Source organism: Muscardinus avellanarius, assembly GCF_963383645.1.
Source record: "Muscardinus avellanarius genome assembly, chromosome: 10".
Taxonomy (NCBI): Eukaryota; Metazoa; Chordata; class Mammalia; order Rodentia; family Gliridae; genus Muscardinus; species Muscardinus avellanarius.
In genome coordinates, this window is record NC_137796.1 from 91,187,084 (window position 1) to 91,210,148 (window position 23,065).

A 23,065-nucleotide genomic window follows, 5' to 3' on the forward strand; every position below is an offset into this window, starting at 1 on the left:
CACCAAACTATATTCCCAACCCCTAAAAATTAAAATTTTGTGGTTGGTAAAACTCTGGAACCCTGAGAGAGGTATAAAGGGCCGGTGAGACTCATTCCAAGGCTTCCTTGGAATACTAAAACACAGACTGTGCTGTCTGTCCGCTATCTGCCTTATTTCCCCTCAGTTCCTTGGGGCTAAACGCTGTCACTAGCCCTGGTTTGCAGACCAGGCAGTCAAGGCTGAGGAAGGTCGTTTGGTCCCGAGGCTCAGCCAGGCAGAGGCAGGGCGATTCCGGCTCTAGAATAGGAAAGTCTGGGTTCCTGACCACTGGGCTGCATTGCCTCTCTAGTGCAAGGTTTTCCAAGGTGAAGATGTGGGTGACCTGCATGGAAAAAGAGAAATGTTTCCATGAGCCAGATGTTGAGAAAGAACAGAGACAGACACAGTTTGGGTAAATAAATGAGGACTACTGGTCCAGAGGATAGAGTATAAATAAAGTCAGGATGGCTGAGATACGTGGTGGTAAGCCGGCTGAGCTCGGGGAACAGGCAGAGTCGCACACCCCTGCCCCAAACCTCCCCTGCAGCCATCAAGTGAGTATCTCCAGCCCCTCTGCAGATGCCACAGCCTGGCCCGGGGCCGACATGGGACCCGCTTGAACAAAACCAGCCTGCCCCCACCACTTCTCTGGTCGCCTCTCCTCCTCAGTCCTAGGGCTGCTCATGCCCACCCAGCATGATTGCAGGGACTGGGGGACAGCTCCTGGACCTCAGGCCTCTACCCCAGCCCTCCCTGTCCAGCCTGGTGTTCACAAGCAAAGCAGGGCAAGTTCCCGGGAGTGTCTAGGAGCCAGGTCACCATGAGCAGCAGCCGCCTGTGGGGTTATCTCAGATTACAAGAGCCTCTCTTAATCCACTGGTGTTTGCGATGCCTCCTCTCCGTGCTAGGTGCTAGGCTAGAGGGGCGTGGAACTGCCCCTCTCCACTGGCTTAAGAAGAAAAGGCTGGTTTTCATTCTTTCAACATATACTGCCTCCTGCCTGCAGGCCGGTCAAGGGTGCTGGGAAGAGAGGGTGAAGGCACAGGCACGTGACCTGTCCTGGAGCCAGCAGGACAGCTGGCTGCTGTCTCTAGCAGGACCGACGGGCACCTCGTGGTCCTGTCGTTTGCATATCTTTGTTGACTAATTTTATTCTTAACAAGTAGTTTAATAGAGTTGATTTCCAGGTCCTGTGCAGATTTAAACATCCCCTAAGCGCTATTGGGGCGGCCTTCCCTGGGGTCCGCGTCTGCAGGAGTCTGCAGTGACACCGCAGGCACTGCTGCTCACTGCCGGAAAACCTGTGCTCATGTCCCAGGGACCGACGTGATGGTGCGGTGCCTCAGGCTGCTGAAGGAGTTCAAGCGGAAGGTTGAAGACGACCATGACGAGGATGAGGACGAGGAGGCCATCTCCAAGAGAGTGCCTCCAGTGGACATCGTGTTTGAGCGAGACATGCTCACGCAGACCTACGAGCTCAGTGAGTCCCATGTCCACTCAGCTCAGGCACCGTTCCTGAGTGTCTGAGTAGAAAGGTCTCACCCACACAGGAAAACAGGCTCTTCTGAGCATTTAACACCAGGGGAAATGCCCAGTTCCCTTGAAGGACTTAGGTTTTGCAGTCAGATTCGAGTTTGAAGCCTTGTTGTCACTTTGCAGCATGGCATTAGATAGGTCTCTGAGCCTCCGCTCAGAAAGTAGGTGTATTAGGCTTCCCCAGAGAGATGGGACCAGTAGGCTACGTAGAGAGCCAGACTGGCGGGGACTTACTAGGAGAACTGGCTCACATGATGAGGAAGCTGAGATGTCCCACCATAGACCTGCACAGGCTGGAGCCCCAGCTGCATGTTTGCAGACCCAAGGTCTGAGAGAGTAAAGTTTCTGATGTCTAAAAGCAGGAGAAGGGTATCCAAGCTCCAGGAGAGAGTGAATTCACCTTTCCTATGCCTTTTTGTTCTCTCTGGGCCTCCAGCTGATTAGATAGTACCCACCCACATTAAGAGCAGATCTCCATGCAACCCACCGACCCACAGGCCAGACATATACTCACAGACATATCTAGAAATAATGCTTTACTACTGGTTATCTAGGTGTCCCTTAACCCAGGCAAGTGGACACTTAAAATTAACTGTCAGAGGGGTAACACCTGCACCAGCACATCGTGAGGATAAATGACGAAAGATTAAAATATCTAGAACAATACCTGCTACATAGAAAATACTAAAATAAATTAACCATTTGCCTTTGTTTGTTTTCTGGTGCTATAGCAAAGCGCCTGAGACTGGGGCATTCTAAAGCAAAGAGTTTATTTGGAATTATAGTTCTAGGCATTGGGTGCTGCAATCTGCCCAGCTTCTGTTGGAGGCCTTGTGCTGCTTCACATGTGAAACAGAAGTGGGAGGGCAAGCAGGCAGGAGGAATGACGGCACGAAGGGTGGCCTTGCTTTGAGAACAGCCCGCTCAGCGGAAAGTAGCCGGACCTATGTAGTGAGCCATCCCCAGACCCAGGCACCTCCCACCAGCCCCCAACTCCACAACGTGGAGGAGCTGAGCCTCAGTGTGAGTGTTAATGGGGACAAGCTGAATTCAAACCACAGCACTATTAGCATTATCATTCGAAGGTGTAGAAACCACTGTTGCCTTCTAAGTTTGGAATCACCACAGCTGGAAATTACAGTGATGAAGTGGGCAAGAGACCTCTCCCCAATTCCTCACCCTTCTCTTCTGCCCCCCCCACCTATGTAGTACAGCAGTGTCCATGCGCCTCTGGTCCCTATGGGGAGGAGGACAGAGCAGAAGGTGACTGGGTGGCAGGCAGAAGCCAGCAGTTCTCCTAACATCTCAGAATGGGTCCTGAGAACCCATTTGTTTGGGAACGCCACCCTTAACCCTTTGTCTGCTTGCAGCAGGTTGCCGGTTCAGCGTCGGAGGCTATCTCAGGTGGCCCTTTTTATTCTGACACTCATACACATGTTACAGTAGAACAATGCGCTTGTTATCCTGAAAAGTTTACTGTGAAAGGGCCAGTATCCTGCTGCTGAGCAAAAACGATGCTCCTGGACCTTTCTAGATCAGCATTGATCACGTTACCTTCAGGGTTTTAACGTGAAGGAATCCGATAACAAGCACTGGAAAAAAAGAAAAGAGCTGTTACTGTTTTGATCAGTGTCTGTAGTACTATTCAGCGTTTGGGAGGGGAGCGTTCTTGGGAAGGAAAGGAGAACAACGGCTGTTATTTCATTCCCTCTGTTGACTTGTCTGCAATGACATGTCTGCTTAGAAAGGGAGGTGGGGAGTGGCCTGTCAGACTGTCCCTTTGCGGAGACTGGCTCACGCGTGTTCTTCCTCACAGTTGAGCGCAGAGGCACAAAGGGCATTTCCCAAGCTGAGATCCGGGTAGCTATGAACGTGGGGAAGCTGGAAGCAAGGATGCTGTGCCGCCTGCTGCAGAGGTTCAAGGTTGTCAAGGTAATGTGAAGAGACGGCTCCCAGTTCCCTGTCTTTGGACATGCATGCAGTGTGACAGCGAAGCCAGGCCTCAGAAGGTCAGAGAGGCAGGCCACCTGCCACTGTGTCCAGAGGCCAGGCCCTGTGGCCGCTTGCAGCCCACAGGCTCGCTGTGTTTCCCCTCACAGTGGCTTCTGTTTGTTTCTACTTTTTTAAAAATTGAAGGAGTAGTCAGCATTGAAAAGTCAGAGGCGAAGCAGCTGCACCTGGAGCCTCCTCCTGTGTAGGGCAGCCAACGAGAGGTGGCTAGCATCTGTCCTCCAGCCCTCCCCTCATTCTGAAGCTTGCTGGGCCCCCGAGGACCCGAAGCGGGCTAACTGCATGTCTGATGCCCACCACCTTTTTATACAAAAGGTTGAACCCAGTGGCATTCTACCTCCGAGCTACACCCCCAGCCCCATCTATTATTCTTTATTAGAAACAGGGTCTCGCTGAGTTGTAAAGGGCCTCACTAAGTAGTAGCTGAGGCTGTCCAAGAACCTCAATCCTCCAGTCTCAGCTTCCCAAGTACTGGGATTACAAGCATGTGCCATGAGGCCCGGCTTCATTTTTTATTTTATTTTTTTTCGTTTTTTGTTTTGGTGGCACTGGGGTTCCTGGAAGCCCTTCTACCTCCAGGCTACACTCCCAGACCTATTTTTACATTTTTATTTGGAAACAGGGTCTCCTAAGCCAGCGCACGGCTGGCTTCGAACCTGCGCAATCCTCCTGTCTCTGCCTCCCAAGCGTGGGGATTACAAGCGTGCGCCACCATGCCCGGCTTCATTTTTTATTTTGAAACACAGTCTCTCTTACGTTGCTCTAATCTTCCTGTGCAGCCTTCCAAGCACTGGGATTACAGGCATGTACCACCATGCCCAACTCCCTTTCTTAATTCAAGCACCATCTCAGGCACATGGTGGGCACATAGATGTTATCCTCTGTCTCACTAAGGGCCCCGGGAAGAGCCCGTCCCCTGTCCTGAGATGAAAAGAGCAAGCAGTCACCAGGGCAGTGGCTGAATGGAGCGGATGCCCTGCAGCCCTGACCCTCCCGTGTACCCCAGCCTCTGGGTTCTGTGCAACAGACATTCACAGCTCACTGACCACCTTTTGTGAGCCAAGTCCTATGCCAGGCACAGCAGCTACCCCAAAGACCAAGTTAGGGCCCTGCCTTGGAGGAGCCCACAGCTTCAGAGAGAAAGCCATCTCCAGCAGGCATCTGGAAGGGGAACTGAGAGATGAGACAGGGGAGATAACTGGGAAAGCAAGGTTCGGGTCCCTGCAGTGCTGTGGGCATAACACCCTCTTGTGAGCATGATAAACATGTCCAGTTCCCCCCATAGGGATTCATGGAAGACGAAGGTCGGCAGCGGACCACCAAGTATGTCTCGTGCGTGTTTGCAGAGGAGAGCGACCTAAGCCGGCAGTACGCCCAGGAGAAGGCCCGGAGCGAGCTCCTGACCACCGTGAGCCTGGCCTCCATGCCGGAGGAGGCGCTGCTGCCCGAAGAGGCCTTCCTTTCCGAGTCAGACAGTGAGGAGGAGCGCAGCAGCAAGCGCAGGGCCAGAGGGGCCCAGGGCCACTCGAGGGCCTCTGCGGACTTCGGGCCCGGCGCCCAGCCTCATCACTCCACCCCAAGCAAGGGTAGGGAGTGCTCGCTGGCACGGGAGGGGTCATGCCTGGCCCTGCTGGGTGCCCTCAGGGAACACTTCAGGATCCTCGTGCTGTCCTGATTTGGGGCCTGAGGGTGTCACTTGCGTGGCAGTCATAGGCTTAGAGAGGATGGCCATGTGCTCAGCCTCCTGGCTGCTTGCACAGCAGTTCTCCTTGATAGATGTTTTGTTATTTTTTTACTATTGAAGGGATGAAATTCTGTAAGCGTCTTCTGTCTCCTCTCCTCCAGCAATCAATTCAAGAATCCCTCTAGTTTTTACTTTAATTATAGAATACTTTCACTGGGTAGGGGAGAGGTGGTACTAGGGATTGAACCCAGGGGCATTCTGCCTCCAAGCTACACCCCATCCCTGTTTTATTTTTTTATTTTGAAACAGGTTCTCACTAAGTTGCTGTGAGCCTTGCTAAATTGCTGAGACTGGCTTCAAACCTGCAATCCTCCTGTGTCAATCTCTCAAGTACTGGAATTATAGACATGCACCACCATACCCAGCTAACTATAGAATACTTTTTACAAAGACTGGAGTTGTGGAGGGTGGGGCCGATGACATCTGCACGTCTTCCAGCCTTACAGAGGAGGGCTGAGCTGCTTGCTGGGTCCACGACCCAAGTCTTACAGTGGTTCTAAGCATGGGTCTGGTCTGTTTGCTGAGCACAGAATCCCCTCCTGTACTCCCCCTTGATTCCTTTGGCTGCCCTCTTCATAGGTGGGTGGAGCATGGTAAAGAAGCAGCCGTCTTCCTCCCTGGGAGCTGCCAAGGAGCGAGCCTGCCGCAGCTCTGTGGCCCGGGACAGCCTCGCGGACACCAGCTGCTCCTCAGACCTCAACATGTCCTTTGGCTCCCAGTACATAGAGAACAACAGTGGCGACATGGCGGTGATCGAGGAGGTCCGGCTTGACACCTCCAAGGTGGGTGATGGCAGGGGCAGTGTTGTCTGCCAGGGAACTGTGGCATGTGGGTGTCAGCTTCTCCATTCGGTGCTGACAAGCCACAGGGACAACAGCAGCGTGAGCGTTCGCAGTGTGCCTTTTGGAGGGCCTGCTCTGTGCTGGCCGTGCTCCCCGGCAGTGACACAGGGCTCCTTGTCATGCCCCTGCACTGCCGGTGCCCTCCACAGACGTCTCCTGCACTTGCCTGTACCCCAGGGTTTTGAGCTCCAGCAACTTAGTCTTTTCACTTAAATTTATTTTAGAGAGAAATTGTGTATAGTTTCGATCACGCCGGGCCAGCATTGACTCCCAGAGAACATTGCCAGTGTCTAAAGATGGTTTTGATGATCATTTTGATGATCACAGCTTCGGGGGGAGGATTCTATGAGTGTTGAGAAGGTAGAGGCCAAGATGCTGTTCGTCACTGCTTTGAGACAGGTTTGGCTTTGGACTGTACAACAGGGAGTCATTCGGCTCAGAAGGTCAGTACTGCCAAGTTCGAGAAACCCCGCTTTAGATGTAAAGCCAACATCATTTGCCATGAAAAGAAGGTAATCATAAAATAGGTATAAAAAACCAAAGTGACACTAGCACATTCTGGCCAAGTACTGTTGTATGTCATGGTGTAAGAGGGTCAAACTAGTACTTCATCAGTGTGATTAGAAGGACCAAAGGCATCCGATAAGGAGTGCCCTTCCCCTTACATAATTCACTTCTGCTATTGCATATCCTTTGTCGCCTAAAGGGGCCCCGGTCCTGCCAGTACGTAGGCAGCTCATAGCACGGCGGTGGGATGGCCTTCCATGCTGTCGCTGCTGCTCGGTTTGGGCCTCTCGGCCCCATGAGGTAAACACCAGCAGGGTCTGTGAGGAGGAAGGCAAGGCGCCCAGGCATCAAGTGACTTGCCTGCTGAGCCAGCAGCAGGTGGCTCAGAATCCTGTGTGCAGAGTCCTCACCCTGCTGGCTTCTCCTTTTCTGGACTGGGGCCTGTGCATCGGTCATTCCCTGTAGCGGAAGCGATATGGCACAGCGTAGATGTCTCTAGCCCTTTTCGGCCCTCTTTCATTGCTGACACCTTTGCTCTCGGGAGTCATGGAGGGTCCCGTTGCCAGTTGAGGAATCCAGGTCTCTAGTGGTGGATCCCAGGAGGGCGCCCTGGTTTTACCTGCCTCCTCACCCGACACCCCTTCTCACCAGTCCTGCGACCCCAGCGTGCGCTTCCTCTGCATCTTAGAATTCCTGATATTCCTTCCTCACTTAGCTCTTTCTGGTAGAAATTTGCTCTCAGAGTAGCAGAAGCAGCACGTCCCTCTTGCCTTTCTGAGGAGAGTGGTGCCCCTGCTTGCTAGAGGCCCTTAGTGGCGCGCACGCTCTCCAGCAGCCCGTGGAGAGCAGCCGATCCACTCACGTGGCTTTCCTCAAAGTGTCCGCTCTGAACTGCAAGGGAGGTAAGGGGTCACACTTTGGAACATTCTGGAATCTTACCCCCTCTGGCCCTTCTTCCTTCATGAAAGAACAGAGGGACTAAGAGTCCACGGTGGGCAAGGAGAGAGCTGTGCTCAGCTGTTCTGAAGCCACAAGACGTGCCCCCACTCTGCCATTCGCGCTGACTTGGGCCCAGTGACCTGCTTGGGCATGTGGAGCTCGGCTTCCCCTCCATTCGGGGCTCACATTCGGGCTTTAATGTAGTCTGATCCAAGGGCAGATGGTGCAAAGCTCCTCGAAGATTGGAGAAGCGCTAAGAGTGAAAGGGGCCTTTGGGCCAGGATAAAAGAGGAAGCCGACTCCCCTTCCCCTCCTGCCATCTGTCATTCTTACTCATCCTAATTCACCTTAGGGAAACCTGCTTTGAACCCCAAAGCCTCTCCTGCCTGCAAGTATTTCCCGAGAGACTTCTTAGTCTCCCTAGGTTGGAGTCAGAAGCCCCATCTGGAACAGATTTCCATTCTGTGGCTCTGGACATTCCCTAGCCTCATGGAGCCCTGGTCTCTTTTGAGAGGAGCACAGTAATAGGGCTGTCAAGATGGTGAAAGTCTGACAGTCACGGTGAGGACGCTGTCTTCCCTGCCGCTGCAGGGAGCCAGTGAACACGAAGGGACTGCTCTCTGCTTGTCAGAATTGCGGTGGCAGACGCTTCTTCGTCCCGTTCTGACACCAGCTGAGTGGACAGTGTCCAGGGTCCTCTGCTGGCAGGTGGCTCCACTGTTTCAGATCACTGAAAGGGCAGGGAAGCAGAGTCCCTGTAGGAGAGCTAGCTCCTTGGTTTTCCTTCTGGATGATGGGGGCGACTCCTGAAGGAGGGAGAGCGCCCACAGGCAGACTGCAGCCCCGCCCTTGCTGAGCCTCTGTGCCTTGTCCTCTAGGAGAGCGGCGGTTCCCAGAGGGCTGGCAAGCATGGCCCACAGGACAAGCCTCACAAAACCTACCGGCTCCTGAAGCGCAGGAATCTGATCATAGAAGCCGTCACCAACCTCCGCCTGATCGAGAGCCTGTTCACGTAAGCTGGTTCACGTCTGCCCCTGTGTTCCACACCAGCATCTCCCTAGGGTCAGTCACCACTAGCCACGGGAGGCCCCTGAGTCGCTGTTCTGCTGTGTGGGCTCCCGAGGTGGAAAGGATTGAGAGCTTGTGGTGGTCATTCAAGAAGTATAGGCATCAAGTACCAGCATGCTAGGCAGGGGGAGAAAGACTGAGCAAGGAGGAGACTTCACAGCCAGTGAGCCTTGGCCTTTCTCCTGGCCTGGAAGATAATTAGAAAGGAGGAAACTGAGGCAAGCAGTGGCAACAAAGTAGATACACACCGTTCATAGCTCTTGATGGTGCTTCTGTCCTACAGAGTCTCTTATAGAAGAAAGATCAGCACAGTTAGAGCCTCGGTGTTGGGATGGAGTAGAGGCTTTGAGCTTTGGGCCTGGGGGGCCTGGGAACCCCCACGATCACCACCTGGGGGCCCCCGGTGAGAAAGCTACTCGGCAACAAGGAGCCTTCCCCTCCAGTCAAGGACGTGGGCTCTGCTCTGTCTCACTAGGGCTGGGCCAGGGGAGGGGCCATCTGCAGATACACCGTGCGGTGAGGGGTTTGGCTGGTGGCCCTTTTGGTCCGGCCATTCTGCAGTCAGTGGTCTAGAAATGCCACCATAGTGACTCAGTAAGATCCAGAGCATGAGATGTATCATAAGTGGAATAACAAAAGCTCGGATCCGAGGGGACTGCGGTAAACTGGAACCTTCCTTAGCCAGATGTTCAGTTAGCATGCAGACATGATGAAGATGGACCCACCATGGCACTCCGTGGTCTCTCTGGAGCCCCCGTGGCTGGAGGCTCGTCTTGAGCTAGCTCACTTGCTGCAGAGTGAGCTGATCTCGAGGATTCCAGGAAGTCAGGCTTTCTGGGTGGATGGAAGCCCCCTGGACTTCTTCCCTCCTTTGTTGGGTCCTGTGTCCTGTTAGCAATGTCTCTGTTGTCACTGAGAACGGCCTTCCCTGTTGTGGACCACTTACTTTGTGCTCGCCCAGGATTCAGAAGATGATCATGGACCAGGAGAAACTAGAAGGGGTGTCCACCAAGTGCTGTAAGAAGTCTATTGTCCGCTTGGTGCAGAACTTGTCTGAGGAAGGTCTCCTGAGGCTGTATCGGACCACGGTTATTCAAGATGGCATCAAGAAAAAGGTAACTGCGGGGTCTGACTCCCTTGGAGCCGCCTCAAGCTGTGGGGCCTTTTCTTACCTAGTACCTTGGTTGGTCCTGTTATCAGTGGCTCAGAATATCCCATTATGCCTCCGAGTTTGGGGAGCAGGGTTTATCCCTAATTGATGTGAAAGCTGGAGGCGAAAGGGCAAGGGCTTGCCTGGGCCTTGGAGCAGCACGTGCGCCTGGGCGAGGGCTGGCCGGCAGCTAGCCTGGGATCGCGCGGGAGAGCAGGGGCCAGTTGCAGTTCAGCAGAGCAGTGCTAGAGAGACTCACTCACATTCAGACGAAGCAGCAGGCATGCTTTCCACAAGGTGGGAGGAGACATATCCCAGGGAAAGACGGCAGCGACTCAGTTCGGACGGACCGCCGCCTTTCCAGTGGGGAGCAATCCGTCTCTTCTGTCTCAATTTATCTGCTTCTGTGAAATTTAAAGATTGGGGCCATTCCCTTAGCAACTGTAGCTCAGCGGCTTTGCACACATCCTACAGCATAAATTTTTCAGGGCCAGAGAAATTTATGGTGAGGTGGCTGGGCGCTGGGCCGTAAGGGAATGGTGCTAGGGGGACAGTTACTTTTAATTTCCTGACCGTTTTCTTGACAGTATTTTCCATCTCTGCCCTAAGAAAGCTCCGCTTTGGTATTTTTTATTTCCTTAATAAGTGAACAAGGTCACTTCTCTCTCTCTCTCTCTCTCTCTTTTTTTTTTTTTTTTTTTTTTTATGGTACTGAGAGTGGAACCCAGGGGTATTCTACCTCCGAGCTACACCCCTAGCCCTATTTTTTTTTTTTATTCTTTTTTTTTAAACAGGGTCTCACTGAGTTGCAGAGGGCCTCACTAAGTAGCTGAGGCTGTCCACAAACCACGATCCTCCTGTCTCAGCCTCCCAAATGCTAGGATTACAAGCGTGTACCACCATGCCCAGCTTACTTTATATTTTTATTTTTGAAGTACTGGGAATGAACTCAGGGACGTTTTATCACTGAGTTGCATCCCCAGGCCTGTTTATTTTTTATTTTGAGACAAAGTCCCACTAAGTTGCCTAGAAAGGCCTTGAACTTGTGATCCTCCCACTTCAGCCTCCCAAGTTACTGGAATTACAGGCATGCACTATGCCACCTGGCTCACTTTTTCTTTGAGAAATTTGAAAAATTTCAACAGTACAAAAACTGGTTGAAGAAATAGTGTCTACTGCCTCCCATACAACTTTCTAAAATAAAACAGTGGTGTCCCATTGACAGTCCCCTCCCTCTCCTGCCATCCTGGACGTGACGAGCCCTGGCCCATCAGCAGCAACACCTGTGATCTCTGTAGATCTCCAGAGAGCTGGGCTCTTGGACTTGTAGCCTTGTAGGTGACCATGGGCAAGAAAACCTCTCCAAGTCAGAGTCTGGGAGCGGCCTCCTGGCTTAGGTATCATCTGTGTCTCTGGCGCCTCTTTGGTACTGTTTTACCAATCTGTGCCAGAGGAGCAGGTGGGGATTGGGGAGACAAAGGGAAACAGTTGAGCAAGGTGATTAAAAAATGAAAGTGCCTGTGCCTCAAGCTGCAGGGTAGCACCCTGTCTTCCAGCTAGAAAGGGCCACAATAGTGTATGCATGTGCTTCTAGACCAGGTTTAAAGTTTGGAGTTCAGTGGGGCATGGTGGCACACACCTGTAATCCCAGTACTTGGGAAGATGAGACAGGAGAATCACAGGTTTGAGGCTGGTCTTAGCAACTTAGCCAGACCCTCAGCAACTTAGCCAGACCTGTTGCAAAATAAAATAAAATAGGGCTGGGGGTCTGGCTCGGAAGAAGAACGCCCGTGAGTTCAGTCCCCACTACCAAAAAAAATAGAGTTGAGGGTTCAGATTTGTTTCTTGCCAGGGCTTTCTGGCACCCGGAGCTCATGTGCCCAGTGGTCTCCCAGCAGGCCAGGCAGTAGCGGCCGGAGTTCACGACCTGCCCAGCCTTCCCTCTGCTCCTGCACCTGCACTCACCACTAGGCTCTCGGGAAGTTTGCTGGCTGCGGAACCTGGGAAGCTTAGGGATGCTGCAATTTGTTCTGTGCTCCTAACTTCTCTGAGATGTCACCTAACTGTATCCCACTTGAGTCTTACAACACCCCAAAGAAATCATGGTTCAAAGGCAGAGTGGGATGTCTCCACTTTACAAACGAGGAGCAGGAAAACCCAAGCCAAGTGTGGCCTTCTTTCTTCCTTCCTTCTTTCCTTCCTTCCTTTCTTTTTTTAATTTATTTTTGTGTAGTACTGGGAATTGAACTCAGGGGCATTCTACTTCAGAGCTATACACTCAGCCCTATTTTTTTTTTTTTTTTTAATTTTGAAACAGGGTCTTGCTAGGTTGCTGAGAGTCTCATTATTTGCTGAGGCTGTCCTTGTCATCCTCCTGTCTCAGCCTCCCAAGTACTGGGATTATAACTGTGTACCACCACGCCCGGCTCAAGTGTGGCCTTTTAGAGTCCCTTTTTAGTTATTCCTTTCTGTTCCCTCTTCCCCTGCTTGTCTTAGCTCCTTTTTGGAACAAAGCTACTGGCCATGGTTGACTTTTAGAAATCCTGCTTTTCTTTCTCATGCCAATGACAAAGATTTAAAACCTCAGCAGCCTGGCCCGCCGGGTGCCCAGGCTATCCTCCTCACCCACCTGACTCCGCCTCTGTCTGCTGGGCACTAAGCTTGTCGTCCTGCCACACATTTTCCTTTGTTCACACCATACCTTTCGTGAAATGGTACCCCTCCTGGTCCTGCCTTCGTTTCTGGGCGAAGGTGGGGGAGCAAAGCAGCTCTAGATGCCCTGCCAGTCTGTTAGGAGTGTGTGGGCAGGAGCCCTGTGGCGGCTTTTAGCCCAGGAGACCGATGAAAGCCTGCCTTGTGCAGGAGGGAGCCTCAGGGCTCACGAGCAGCGCTGGGAAGTCGTCAGATAGGGGAGCAGATGTGGGGAGCAGCTCCCCAGGTTGCAGGGACCGGCGGGCTAGGACGGGCCAGCTAAGGAACTGCCTCGTGATGGCCGTGCCCGGGCTGGCTGCCTAGTCTCTGGAGGGTTTCAGTGCCAGCAGCTGTAAGAGCAACTGGTCAGCAACACGCTTTGTTTTTGTCTCCAACTTATCTTTTGGAGAAGACAGCCGTGTTCACTGAGGAACCTGTGGAGCCGCGGCTCCCTCCACGCCCCCCCTGCCCTTTGGACACCTCAAGCTCTCTTTGCAGGTGGATCTGGTTGTGCACCCGTCCATGGACCAAAATGACCCCCTGGTGAGAAGTGCCATTGAGCAGGTTCGCTTCCGGATCTCCAACTCGAGCACAGCGAATAGGCAAGTGGCAGCGCCCAGAGGAATGCACAGCGAGGCCGGCGCCAGCGTGTTCCCGCCGCAAGCAATTTCACAGCGCCTTTTATGTTCACTGGCATGAGATCAGTGAACTCGCTGTTTGCAGCTTGTGGTTCATGACTCCCTAAGTCTAAACAAGGATTGATTTCTGGGTTCTTGAAGAAGACAAAAAAATCCCAGTGCTGAGTTCTAGTCCATTGACAGCATCTATAGAGAGCACTCCTGGGCCCTGATGTATGAAAATCGGGCTCAGAATGACACAAAACGATTCCACTTGCCCTCTCGAGGTCTTCTCTTGTTTAGTTCGCACACTGCCTGATGAACTGAGAGGAACATGGCGGTAGAAGAGCGCTCTCAGCTGGGTCTAGACTAGAGGTGGGCCCTGGGTACGTAGAGGGCTGGCCTGGTTGCAGATGCTAGTGTGTTTGGCTGCCAGCTAATTTCTCTTCAGTTTCCTGATTGCTGGCATCTATGAAAGTATAAGCAGGCTTAGCACATCAGACACCCCTTTTCACAAGGCTATAGCTGCCCTGTCAAGGAAGTGCCCTCTTCAGGCTCTCCCCCTGTCCCTACTGCTTCTGTCTTAGTGACTGACACACGCTTCATTCGCTTTATTTTGACACATCTACCCTGTGAGCAGTTGCGTTGGACCTCCCTCAGACCCAGCACCTTCAGCCGACTCGTGGGCATCCCCTGTCTTTGCTCCTATTCCTTGGTTTTCCCAGTGTTTTAGTGTGCCTTGTATTTGGACCACAGGATTAGAGTTGCCCAGGCTCCAGCACCCCCAGAGGAGGTGGAAGAAGAAAGTCAGGAGAAGGAGGGCCCGAGTGGATCTGGAGACTCCGACCCGTCTTCCTCCAAGCCAGAGAGTGCACGGGGGAAGAAAAGCGAGGAGAAAATGGGCATAACCCCACTGAAAAATTACCACCCTGTCGTAGGTAAAAGGCGCTCTTCCTCCCTGTTTGAGTACCTCACTTGTCGTTTGCATGGCGCTGCATGCCCTGATGTTGCTCCTGCATTTGCGCCTGGGCCACAGACAGGTGAACGGGGTCTGGGTTACTGGCTGGGTCATGGTGGGCTAGGCACAGAGTTTCTGCTGGCCTCCTTTTCCCTTTCTGCAGTATAGAGATGATTCGTGCCCAGCATACCTCCCAAGGGTGTTGAGAGGCTCAGGTGGAATTATGGTAGATCCCAACATGAGTTATTCACAGATCTTAATTCCTTCTGCTGAATATCCTTGGGCTGGCACATTCTGTAAGCCACAGAAAATCTCCCTGGTCATTGAGCACTGTAGTTTTCCTGGACTCTGGTCTTTGACAGCACTGCCGCCTCCCTCACTCCCCTGAGCCACTCCGGTGTAAACTTTCACGGAGCAAGGGCAGGTGGCCGGGACTCAAGTCAGGAAGTGAGGCTTCCTCCCCGGTCACGGTGTGCATGGGGAGCAGGAAGCGGGGGACAAGCTGGCCTGCCAGGGTACCAACCATCACAGGCAGTGTCTGGTGTGGAAGACAGCAGCCCGATTCCAGGCAGAAGAGGCAGCTGGTGTGACTCTCCCTTCTGGGGCACCAGTCGCAGAGTGTGGCCTCCACTCTCATGGCTGGAAAGGGAGACGAGGTGAACACTATGCCTGCTCAAGGAGCCAGAGGCAGGGAGTGTGTGATCTGCTCTGTCTGCCCTGATCTCTCTCCCTGGCCCACACCTGTCCTCTATCACCAGGGAAAGCCAGAGAACAGCTGCTTTGAATCAGCAAAGAAATAAGCTATTTTTTTGTTTGTTTTTCTTTTTGCAGTACTGGGGATGGAACCCAGGGGTATTCTACCTTTGAGCTACACCCCCACCCCTATTTTTTATTTTTTAATTTGAAACAAGGTCTCACTGAGTCTCAAAAGAGCCTCACTAAGCAGCTGCGGCTGCCCACAAACCGCGATCCTCCTGTCTCCGCCTCCCAAATGCTGGGATTACAAGCATGCGCCACCACGCCCGGCCAGAAATAAGCTTTTGTGTGTGTGTGTGTGGGGGGGGGTACTGGGGTTCCTGGAAGCCCTTCTACCTCCGGGCTACACTCCCAGACCTATTTTATATATATATATATATATTTTTTTTTTTCCCTTTTTTTTGGAAACAGGGTCTCTTAAGCCAGCATGACTGGCTTCGAACCTGCGCGATCCTCCTGTCTCTGCCTCCCAAGCGCAGGGATTACAAGTGTGTGCCACCACGCCCGGCTGAAATAAGCTATTTTAAAAGAGCAGAGATTCTGGAATATTTGGCGCAGGCCCCAGAGAGCCAGAAGTTCTTACCTGGGGCCTTTGTGGTGGCGCCTCCTCCATCTCACGTCACTGCACCTCCGGTGCTTGCCTCCCTTCTTGCCTCTGTCCTGCCACTCTGGCCTCCTATTCTCCTTCAGATGGCCAGGAACACACCCAGCTCTGGTGCCTCCCATTGCACGGATGCACAGCTCATCCCTCACCAGCTACGGGGCTTCATTCCCCAGTTCTCTCCCAAGGGCGCCTTTCCCGGCCCGTCTCAGCCACCCTCCCAGCCTTTCCTCATGTCCTGCCCCAGCTATTTCCAGCAGGTGTGCTGTTTTAGGTGTTGCTGTTTTTGTCATTGCCCACTTGAAAGTGACTTCTGAAGATACTTGCCATCTCCCTGGCTCCTGGATATCGTGCACTCAGTAGCCTTAGGGTGAGCTGAACTGAATTCGGATTCCTTACACACTGCCTGCCCCCTTTCTTGCTCCAGTTCCTGGACTTGGACGTTCACTAGGGTTTCTGCCCAAAATGCCTCGCCTGCGGGTGGTCCACATGTTCCTGTGGTACCTGATCTACGGGCACCCTGCCAGTGACACTTTGGAGAAGCCTGTCATTACGACTGAGAGGAGAGTGGGGAGGTCAACAGCCCACCCCTTCTTCTCGGGAAGTGACGCAGAGGCCTCCTCTGAAGGTCCAGCCAAAGACAGCCAAGAATACGTCACCTGGGAGGCCGAGGTGGAGCTCTCCACAGAGACAGGTGAGGTGCCACCATCCCTACTCGGGGCAGGATGGCCACGCGGACCAGAGAAACCACCTGACAGGTGTCGCCACACCATCCTCTGGTTGAAATGAAGACACAGTCCAGACTTCCCAATCCCCAGGCCTCTTGCCTCCTCCTCCTGCCTGCTTGATAAGTAGGGTCTTGTCCAAGTTGGTGGTGAGGGGACCATCGTGACGGGGGTGCCATCCTCTGGCAGTGACTCCAGATTTTTTCCTAGTGTATGTGGATGATGCCTCGTGGATGCGATACATCCCTCCCATCCCGATCCACCGAGACTTCGGCTTTGGCTGGGCTCTTGTCAGCGACATTCTCCTCTGCCTGCCCCTCTCCATCTTTGTCCAGATTGTACAAGTCAGCTACAAGGTACTGGGGATTCTGGGGCCACTGCAACCCCGGGCCCGGGCCTGCGGGGCCTGTACCCACCCCATCAGGGAAGAGTACGTAGAGTTGCCCGGATACACGGGGGTGGGCTGAAGGAAGGATAGCAGAGGGAAATACTTCAAAAATGTGTTCTTCTAGGTTAGATTCAAAGACTTGTTCTAGATAGTTCTGTCCTTGGAAGGAGAGTGTGAGAAGTAGGGGAAGGCAGGAAGTAGAAAGACAAATAGTTCTGGTTCAATGGTAATATATACTGATTTTAGAAATTTGGTTAATATAGAAAAGGTAGAAAAGAGAAATTACCCATAACCTTATCACAAAGAGAAAAATATCACTGTTTTGGCACATTCGCTTCAAATCTTTTTTACTATGGTGTGTGTGTGTGTGTATGTGTAAAATCCTTCTTTTTATTTTTGTGGTACTGGGGATGGAACCCAGGGGCATTGTACCTCTGAGCTACACCCCCAGCCATATTTTTTTGAGTCTTTTTTTTTTTGCGGGTCTGGGGCTGGAACCCCCATTCGACTTCCGAGCTATACCCCCTGCCCTATTTTTTATTATTTATTTTGAAACTGGTCTCACTGAGTTGCAAAGGGCCTTGCTAAGTAGTTGAGGCTGTCCGCAAACTGCAGTCCTTTGGTCTCCACCTCCCGAATACTGGGATTACAAGCGTGTGCCACCATGTAAAATCCTCTTTATTAAAAATGAAATTGATATTATATTCTCTCTCTCTCTCTTTCTCTCTCTTTTTTTTTTTTTTTTTTTGGCAGTACTAGGGTTAGAACCCAGGGGCATTCTACTTACAAGTAGATCTTCCTGTCTCAGCCTCCCAGGTACTGGGATTATAAGCATGCGCCACTACACCTGGCGAGATTATATTCTCTTTTAATTACTTTTTTTTCCACTGAACAATATATATTTTCTACATTATTAAGTTTCTTAACTTGATAGATTCATAATTTTTTATATATGTACTGTATTAAACCAATAGTATTTTCTATTTTTGGACACTTAAATTCCAATTCCAATTTCTTGCTTTTTTTTTTTTTTTTTTTGCGGGTCTGGGGCTGGAACCCAGAGGCATTTGACCTCTGAGCTACACCCCCTGCCCCAATTTTTTATTCTTTATTTTGAAACCGGGTCTCACTGAGTTGCAAAGGGCCTCACTAAGTAGCTGAGGTTGTCCACTAACCGCGATCCTCCCGTCTCAGCCTCCCGAATGCTGGGATTACAAGCGTGCGCCACCACAGCCGGCAATTTCTTGCTCTTTTAAATGACATGTTGATGAATAGTTTTTGGTGAACATATATGTGGGCAGCTCCACAAAGAGTATGGATAGAAGTAGACTGACCAGCCTCAGAGGGAATTAGTGTTCTTCATCTTGTACACATACGTGTCTATGTTTTTACATTGCCTCCTGGCAGGGTTTTAGTAATGCACCCACCGCAGCACACAGGCACTTGTGTGTTGCCCCAGTGGATGGGGTTGGCAGTGTGGCGACCCAGGGCAGAGGTACAGCAGGTAATGGCGGTGGGCATTTTCTCAAGTTGTGCAGTTCACCTGGCTTCTGGCTGAGCTGAATGTGCAAATGGCCTCTCTAGGTGGAAAACCTTGAGGATTACCTGAATGACCCTCTGAAGAAGCACACACTGATCCGGTTCCTCCCCAGGCCCATCCGGCAGCAGCTCCTGTACAAGAGGTGAGGCTCTAGAACCTGATCCCTGAAGCTGCATCAGGCCTGCAGCAGCTCCTGCCAGGTGGGACTCCGAGCGTTCCTGCTCCAGGAAGAGGAGAAGGTGTCTGCTTTCTAGGATGTACATCCTCAAGGATTTTATGAGCTAGCACATTTTATTACTTTATTTCATTTATTTATTTGTTTGTTTGTTTGTTTGTTTTGCGGTACTGGGAATGGACCCAGGGGCATTCTACCTCCAAGCTACACCCCCCCCCCATCCCTACTTTTTAGTCTTTTTATTTTTTTGTCTCAACTAAGTAGCTGAGACTGTCCATTAACTGCAGTCCTCCTGTCTCCCCCTCCCAAATGCTGGAATTACAAGCATGCGCCACCACGCCCAGCTCTATTGCTTTTTTTTAAGTCATAAGTAAAATCTGCTGCTAAGGACTGCATTTATTGAAGTGTTGATTTTTGTTCTATTTTGTTTCATTTATTTTCCAAATCATATTCCATGTGTGGGATCAGCCCTAGTGGGGCTTAGGAAGGTGGGTCTGGGCCTCGGTGCAGTGCAGGCCAGAGGCAGGTCCTCCAGGTGCCCCAATTAGAAGAGGGAAGAGGAGAGTGGCATGTGCGGTGTGATGGGAACTTGTGCCCCTCTGTTCCAGGAGATACATTTTTTCGGTGATAGAGAACCTTCAGAGGTTGTGCTACATGGGGCTGCTGCAGTTTGGTCCAACAGAGAAGTTTCAAGATAAAGACCAGGTAACATCTTCAAGCTCAAACAAAGGGGTCCCCAAATAGCCAGCCCTGATGCTGACCCCATTTGTCCTTCTCTCCCTATTATGGGTCTCCTGCAGGTCTTTATATACTTGAAGAAGAATGCAGTCATTATTGATACCACCATCTGCGACCCCCATTACAACCTTGCCCACAGCAGCCGGCCCTTCGAAAGGCGACTCTATGTCCTGAACTCAATGCAGGATGTGGAAAACTACTGGTTTGACCTGCAGTGTGTCTGCCTCAACACCCCACTAGGTACTGTGTGCCCTGCTGTTCCTACTGTTCTCTTCTGTGTGTAATCAGCAAGATTTATAGCTAAAAGAAGACAGAAGTCACACAGCCCAGTGGTTTCAGACTGCTCACTTAGGCCTGGAATGTCCCTGGGGCTCCCTTAGAAAGAAGAACGGTAGGCCTTGACGTGAGAAGACTCCTGTTCCCCCACACAGCTGAGCCCAAGCATGTTGTCTTCACTCAGATGCTTGCTGAGTATTTACTTAGCACCCGCTACGTGTCACTTCCTGTGCGTAGGCACATGGTGATGAGACCAGCGTGTCCCCTCATGACACAGTTCTAGCGCAGAGGAGGCATAGCTCACTGAGAGCCCCACAGTGCAATGGATGCCATGGGGTGGATGGCTGCTCCAGAGGAGCTTTCCAAGATCGTCTTTGAGCCCTGCTGGTGAGGCTGAGCCTGCCCCACCCAGGGCTGGGGAAGGGTGTGCCAGGCAGGGGGAATGCATGTGAGAGGCCCGTGGGGAGAAAAGGCTGGCATGTTGAGCCTCAACATTTGAAGAGCCTTGTGAAGGCATGAGTAGCTGTGAGCAAGGAGGACCAAGACAGCTCACGGACAAGCTCATCCGGGCTGCCACCTAGAGGGGACTGATGATCAGAGTGGGAGTCAGTAAGGGGCTGTAACTCATGGCCAAAAGAAATGTGCTGTTGACAGTGAAGAGGGAGGGGACAGGCCTGCAAGTGCTGTGGAGGAAGACCTGGCCAGGCTTGCTGCTGGGGTGGCTGCGCCGGGCAAGGGGCAGGTACTTGCTTTGTCACTTCCCTCTCCTGGAAAGCGTCCCTTCACTCTGGCCTCACAGAGGCCCCTCCTGCTTCAAGTATCCATTCTAAGAAAGCCTGTCCAGCATCTTGTCACCTTATTCTAGTCTGTGAATCCCAGAATGCCTGGTCCCAGTTGACACCTATGGATAGAAAGAAAGCAGGATTGTGGAAGGTGCTCTTCCTAAGCCACTCCTCCTGTGTGATCTTTTAGTGGAAGGTGCTCGTCCTAAGCCACTCCTCCTGTGTGATCTTTTAGTGGAAGGTGCTCGTCCTAAGCCGCTCCTCTTGTGTGATCTCTTATTACCACCTTCACCAGGAGAATATAGACCCACATTCCATTTGCACCTGGAAGAAGAATCATATTTAATTCCTCCCATCACAGAGCTAAAAAACTGGCGTTACACTTGTTTTTGCAAATCAGGGACTGCATGTTTATTTGATAGGATTATTTAATGTGATGCACCCTGTACTGAGAAACTTTAAAGGGTTTGGACAAATTTTAGTACCATTTGTTTCATAGAGCCCTTTGACATTTAGGATTAAGCTATACTCATACCATTTTAGACATTAAAATGCCCTAATTCCCCTGTATTTTATATCTAGATAAAAATTTGTGGACCAGCACATAATTTGCTTCAAAAATTTTGAGGCCTGACAATTGGTGAATTTCCTTGCCTTGGGTGCTCGTGAGCAGAGACGCACGAGCAGCTTATTGTGTTGGTTAATCAGGCATTGATTGTCCCTTCACTCAGCAAACATTTGAGGAGGCTCTGCCCCACGTTGGGGGGGTCTTATAATAGACATAATCATGCTGTAATGCAGGTGTATGCACAGACTCACCAAGGCGCTCGGTAAAATGCTGATTATGGGTTCCGCCCAGAGATGATGCATTTTTCACAGCTATGTGGCGGGGCAACTGATTTGCACAGGAGAAGCATTGCCTGAAAACTCCTCCTTCCACCTGTACATCAAGTGGATAGCAGCCTCCGGCAGACTCTTTATAACTCCCAGAGCCTGTTTCTTCATTTCTAAATTGAGAAATTTAAGCCAGGCGTGGTGGCGCATGCTTGTAATGAGACTGAGACAGGAGGATCACAGGTTTGAGACCAGCTTCAGCAACTTAGTGAAACAATGCTTAAGAATAAAATAGGGCTGAGGGGTAGGTCAGCTGTAGAATGGCCCAGGGTTCTAGATTGATGGATGATAGATATTCTTCATCTCTCCTTTGAGAACCTCACTGCCCCATTTCCACCAGCCATGCCAGGAAGCCATGATCATCATCGGCATTTCAGAGTGTCTCCAACAACATGCACATGACTGTAACCTTCCTTTCCCTACTCAAGCTCACAGCTTACTTATATTTTCGGTTATCTTACAAGAAATGTAGTTTTCTTTATGTGAAATGACTGAAAATAATTTTCAGCTATGTTAGTGCACCTCTTAAGCCCTTTGGAGACGTGGGTGCTGCTGGAGCCATTGAGAGCCAGAGAAACTGACTCTCTCTCAGCTCTCTGCCAGACCTCTCTGGGCCCTGACTACCACCAGTGCCGTGCTGGTCCACAGCAGCTCCAGGGCCCTGCCCATTCTGGGATCCCTCCAGCAGGAAGGATCCCTCTGTTTTCTTCTGGTTGCCTGTCCGTCTCTGTCCTTAATGTGTTCCATCTACTAGAGATCCTCTTCCAAGGTCCACCCAGCAGCATATTAACCCTCTTCCTCTGCTCTCTCTCACTCCCATTTATACTGCATACAGTATGAAGAGGTTGTCCCAATTTCAGACCCCTTCCCCTGGTGAGGGGAGCATGTCCATGAGACCGGGCAGCCCCTCCTCTCTCACTAGCTGGGTATCAGCGCCTCAGTGGGAAGCTGGGGTCAGTGAGCTCGTGTTTGGTTTTCTAGGTGTGGTGCGCTGCCCGTGTTCCCAAAAGAGCAACCCAAACCAGAGTGGTGACAAGGAGGGCACTCTGCAGAAGGAGCAGGAGAGCGCCATCGACAAGCACAACCTGGAGCGCAAGTGTGCCATGCTGGAGTACACCACGTGCGTCCGCCGCCCCGCCTCCGTGGCCGGCCCTGGGTGCAGGCCAGGCCCAGGGCAGGGCTGCCCCAGTTCTTCCCTGGCTGGCCAAGGACAGCAGACCTGAGGGGCCCACGTCCTAGTGCAAAGTCAGAGGAGCAGCAGCCGTGGGCCACATCTCACCTTTAGATATACTTTATTTAGCCCATGCATTGTTATTTAAGAATTCTATCAATTGTCAAAATTCTGAAGTTTGGAATTTTACACTAAAATCTAGATTTTTTGACTTTTGAAAAAGTAGCCACCTACTAACACTAGGACTCTCAATTCTTCACTTCTATCTAATGGATATTTTTCTGGGAAGGAAAACATTGGATAACCCCCCCACACACACACACACACATACACACACACACACACACACATACTCCATGGTTCTTTATTCGTTTCCCAAGGAGGGCTGTCCCTGTCTCCTTAGGGGGAGCCGTGAGGTCGTGGATGAAGGCCTGATCCCTGGAGATGGGCTGGGAGCTGCTGGCCTTGATTCTAGTTTCTACGCACACCTGAAACGCAACTGGATCTGGACCAGCTATATTATCAACAAAGCCAGAAAGGTGGGTTCCCAGGGTCACAGGGGACATCAGTACAAGACCAGAGCCCTTCTGGGGCTGTGGTCACTACTTACCATCCTGTCCCTTCCCTGGTCACGACTTAGGAGCTAGTATAACCAAAGTTGACCAGAGACCCCAATTTTTATTTGCATTTTGTTGAGAGTAGATTGGGCACCCCTTAAATATCTGCCTGGTCTTTTGTTCTTTTTCCTAATGGATTTTGGCTTACTCTGTGATATGGACAGGTATTTTAAAGAAAGAACAGAAAGTTTGGGTGGCACAATCTTCCCCCAGGCAGGGATAGGTTGTCTGGACTGGGATGGCAGTCCCGTGGCTTCTTCAGCCTGCGTCTCAGCGCTTTGGCTGCCCTGGCCTCCTGGGACCCATCAGAGCTCTCCTC

At 51.5% G+C, this 23,065-nt stretch overlaps 1 protein-coding gene across 1 annotated transcript in view; it reads left to right on the plus strand.

Annotated features, from left to right (window-relative positions):
* The window catches only part of GTF3C1 (general transcription factor IIIC subunit 1), a gene marked incomplete at both ends in the record, with an annotated part of 65,807 nt that overhangs the window by 24,778 nt on the left and 17,964 nt on the right, over nucleotides 1–23,065 (plus strand). Inside the window, 15 exons of the mRNA XM_080703435.1 lie at nucleotides 1,340–1,501; nucleotides 3,374–3,489; nucleotides 4,853–5,153; nucleotides 5,891–6,093; nucleotides 8,478–8,611; nucleotides 9,629–9,782; nucleotides 13,007–13,110; nucleotides 13,882–14,063; nucleotides 15,868–16,134; nucleotides 16,376–16,521; nucleotides 18,138–18,235; nucleotides 18,877–18,973; nucleotides 19,069–19,246; nucleotides 21,940–22,078; nucleotides 22,533–22,668. Coding sequence (XP_080559561.1) covers nucleotides 1,340–1,501; nucleotides 3,374–3,489; nucleotides 4,853–5,153; nucleotides 5,891–6,093; nucleotides 8,478–8,611; nucleotides 9,629–9,782; nucleotides 13,007–13,110; nucleotides 13,882–14,063; nucleotides 15,868–16,134; nucleotides 16,376–16,521; nucleotides 18,138–18,235; nucleotides 18,877–18,973; nucleotides 19,069–19,246; nucleotides 21,940–22,078; nucleotides 22,533–22,668 — 2,417 coding nt within the window. The remainder of the gene's footprint in view (nucleotides 1–1,339; nucleotides 1,502–3,373; nucleotides 3,490–4,852; nucleotides 5,154–5,890; nucleotides 6,094–8,477; nucleotides 8,612–9,628; nucleotides 9,783–13,006; nucleotides 13,111–13,881; nucleotides 14,064–15,867; nucleotides 16,135–16,375; nucleotides 16,522–18,137; nucleotides 18,236–18,876; nucleotides 18,974–19,068; nucleotides 19,247–21,939; nucleotides 22,079–22,532; nucleotides 22,669–23,065) is intronic.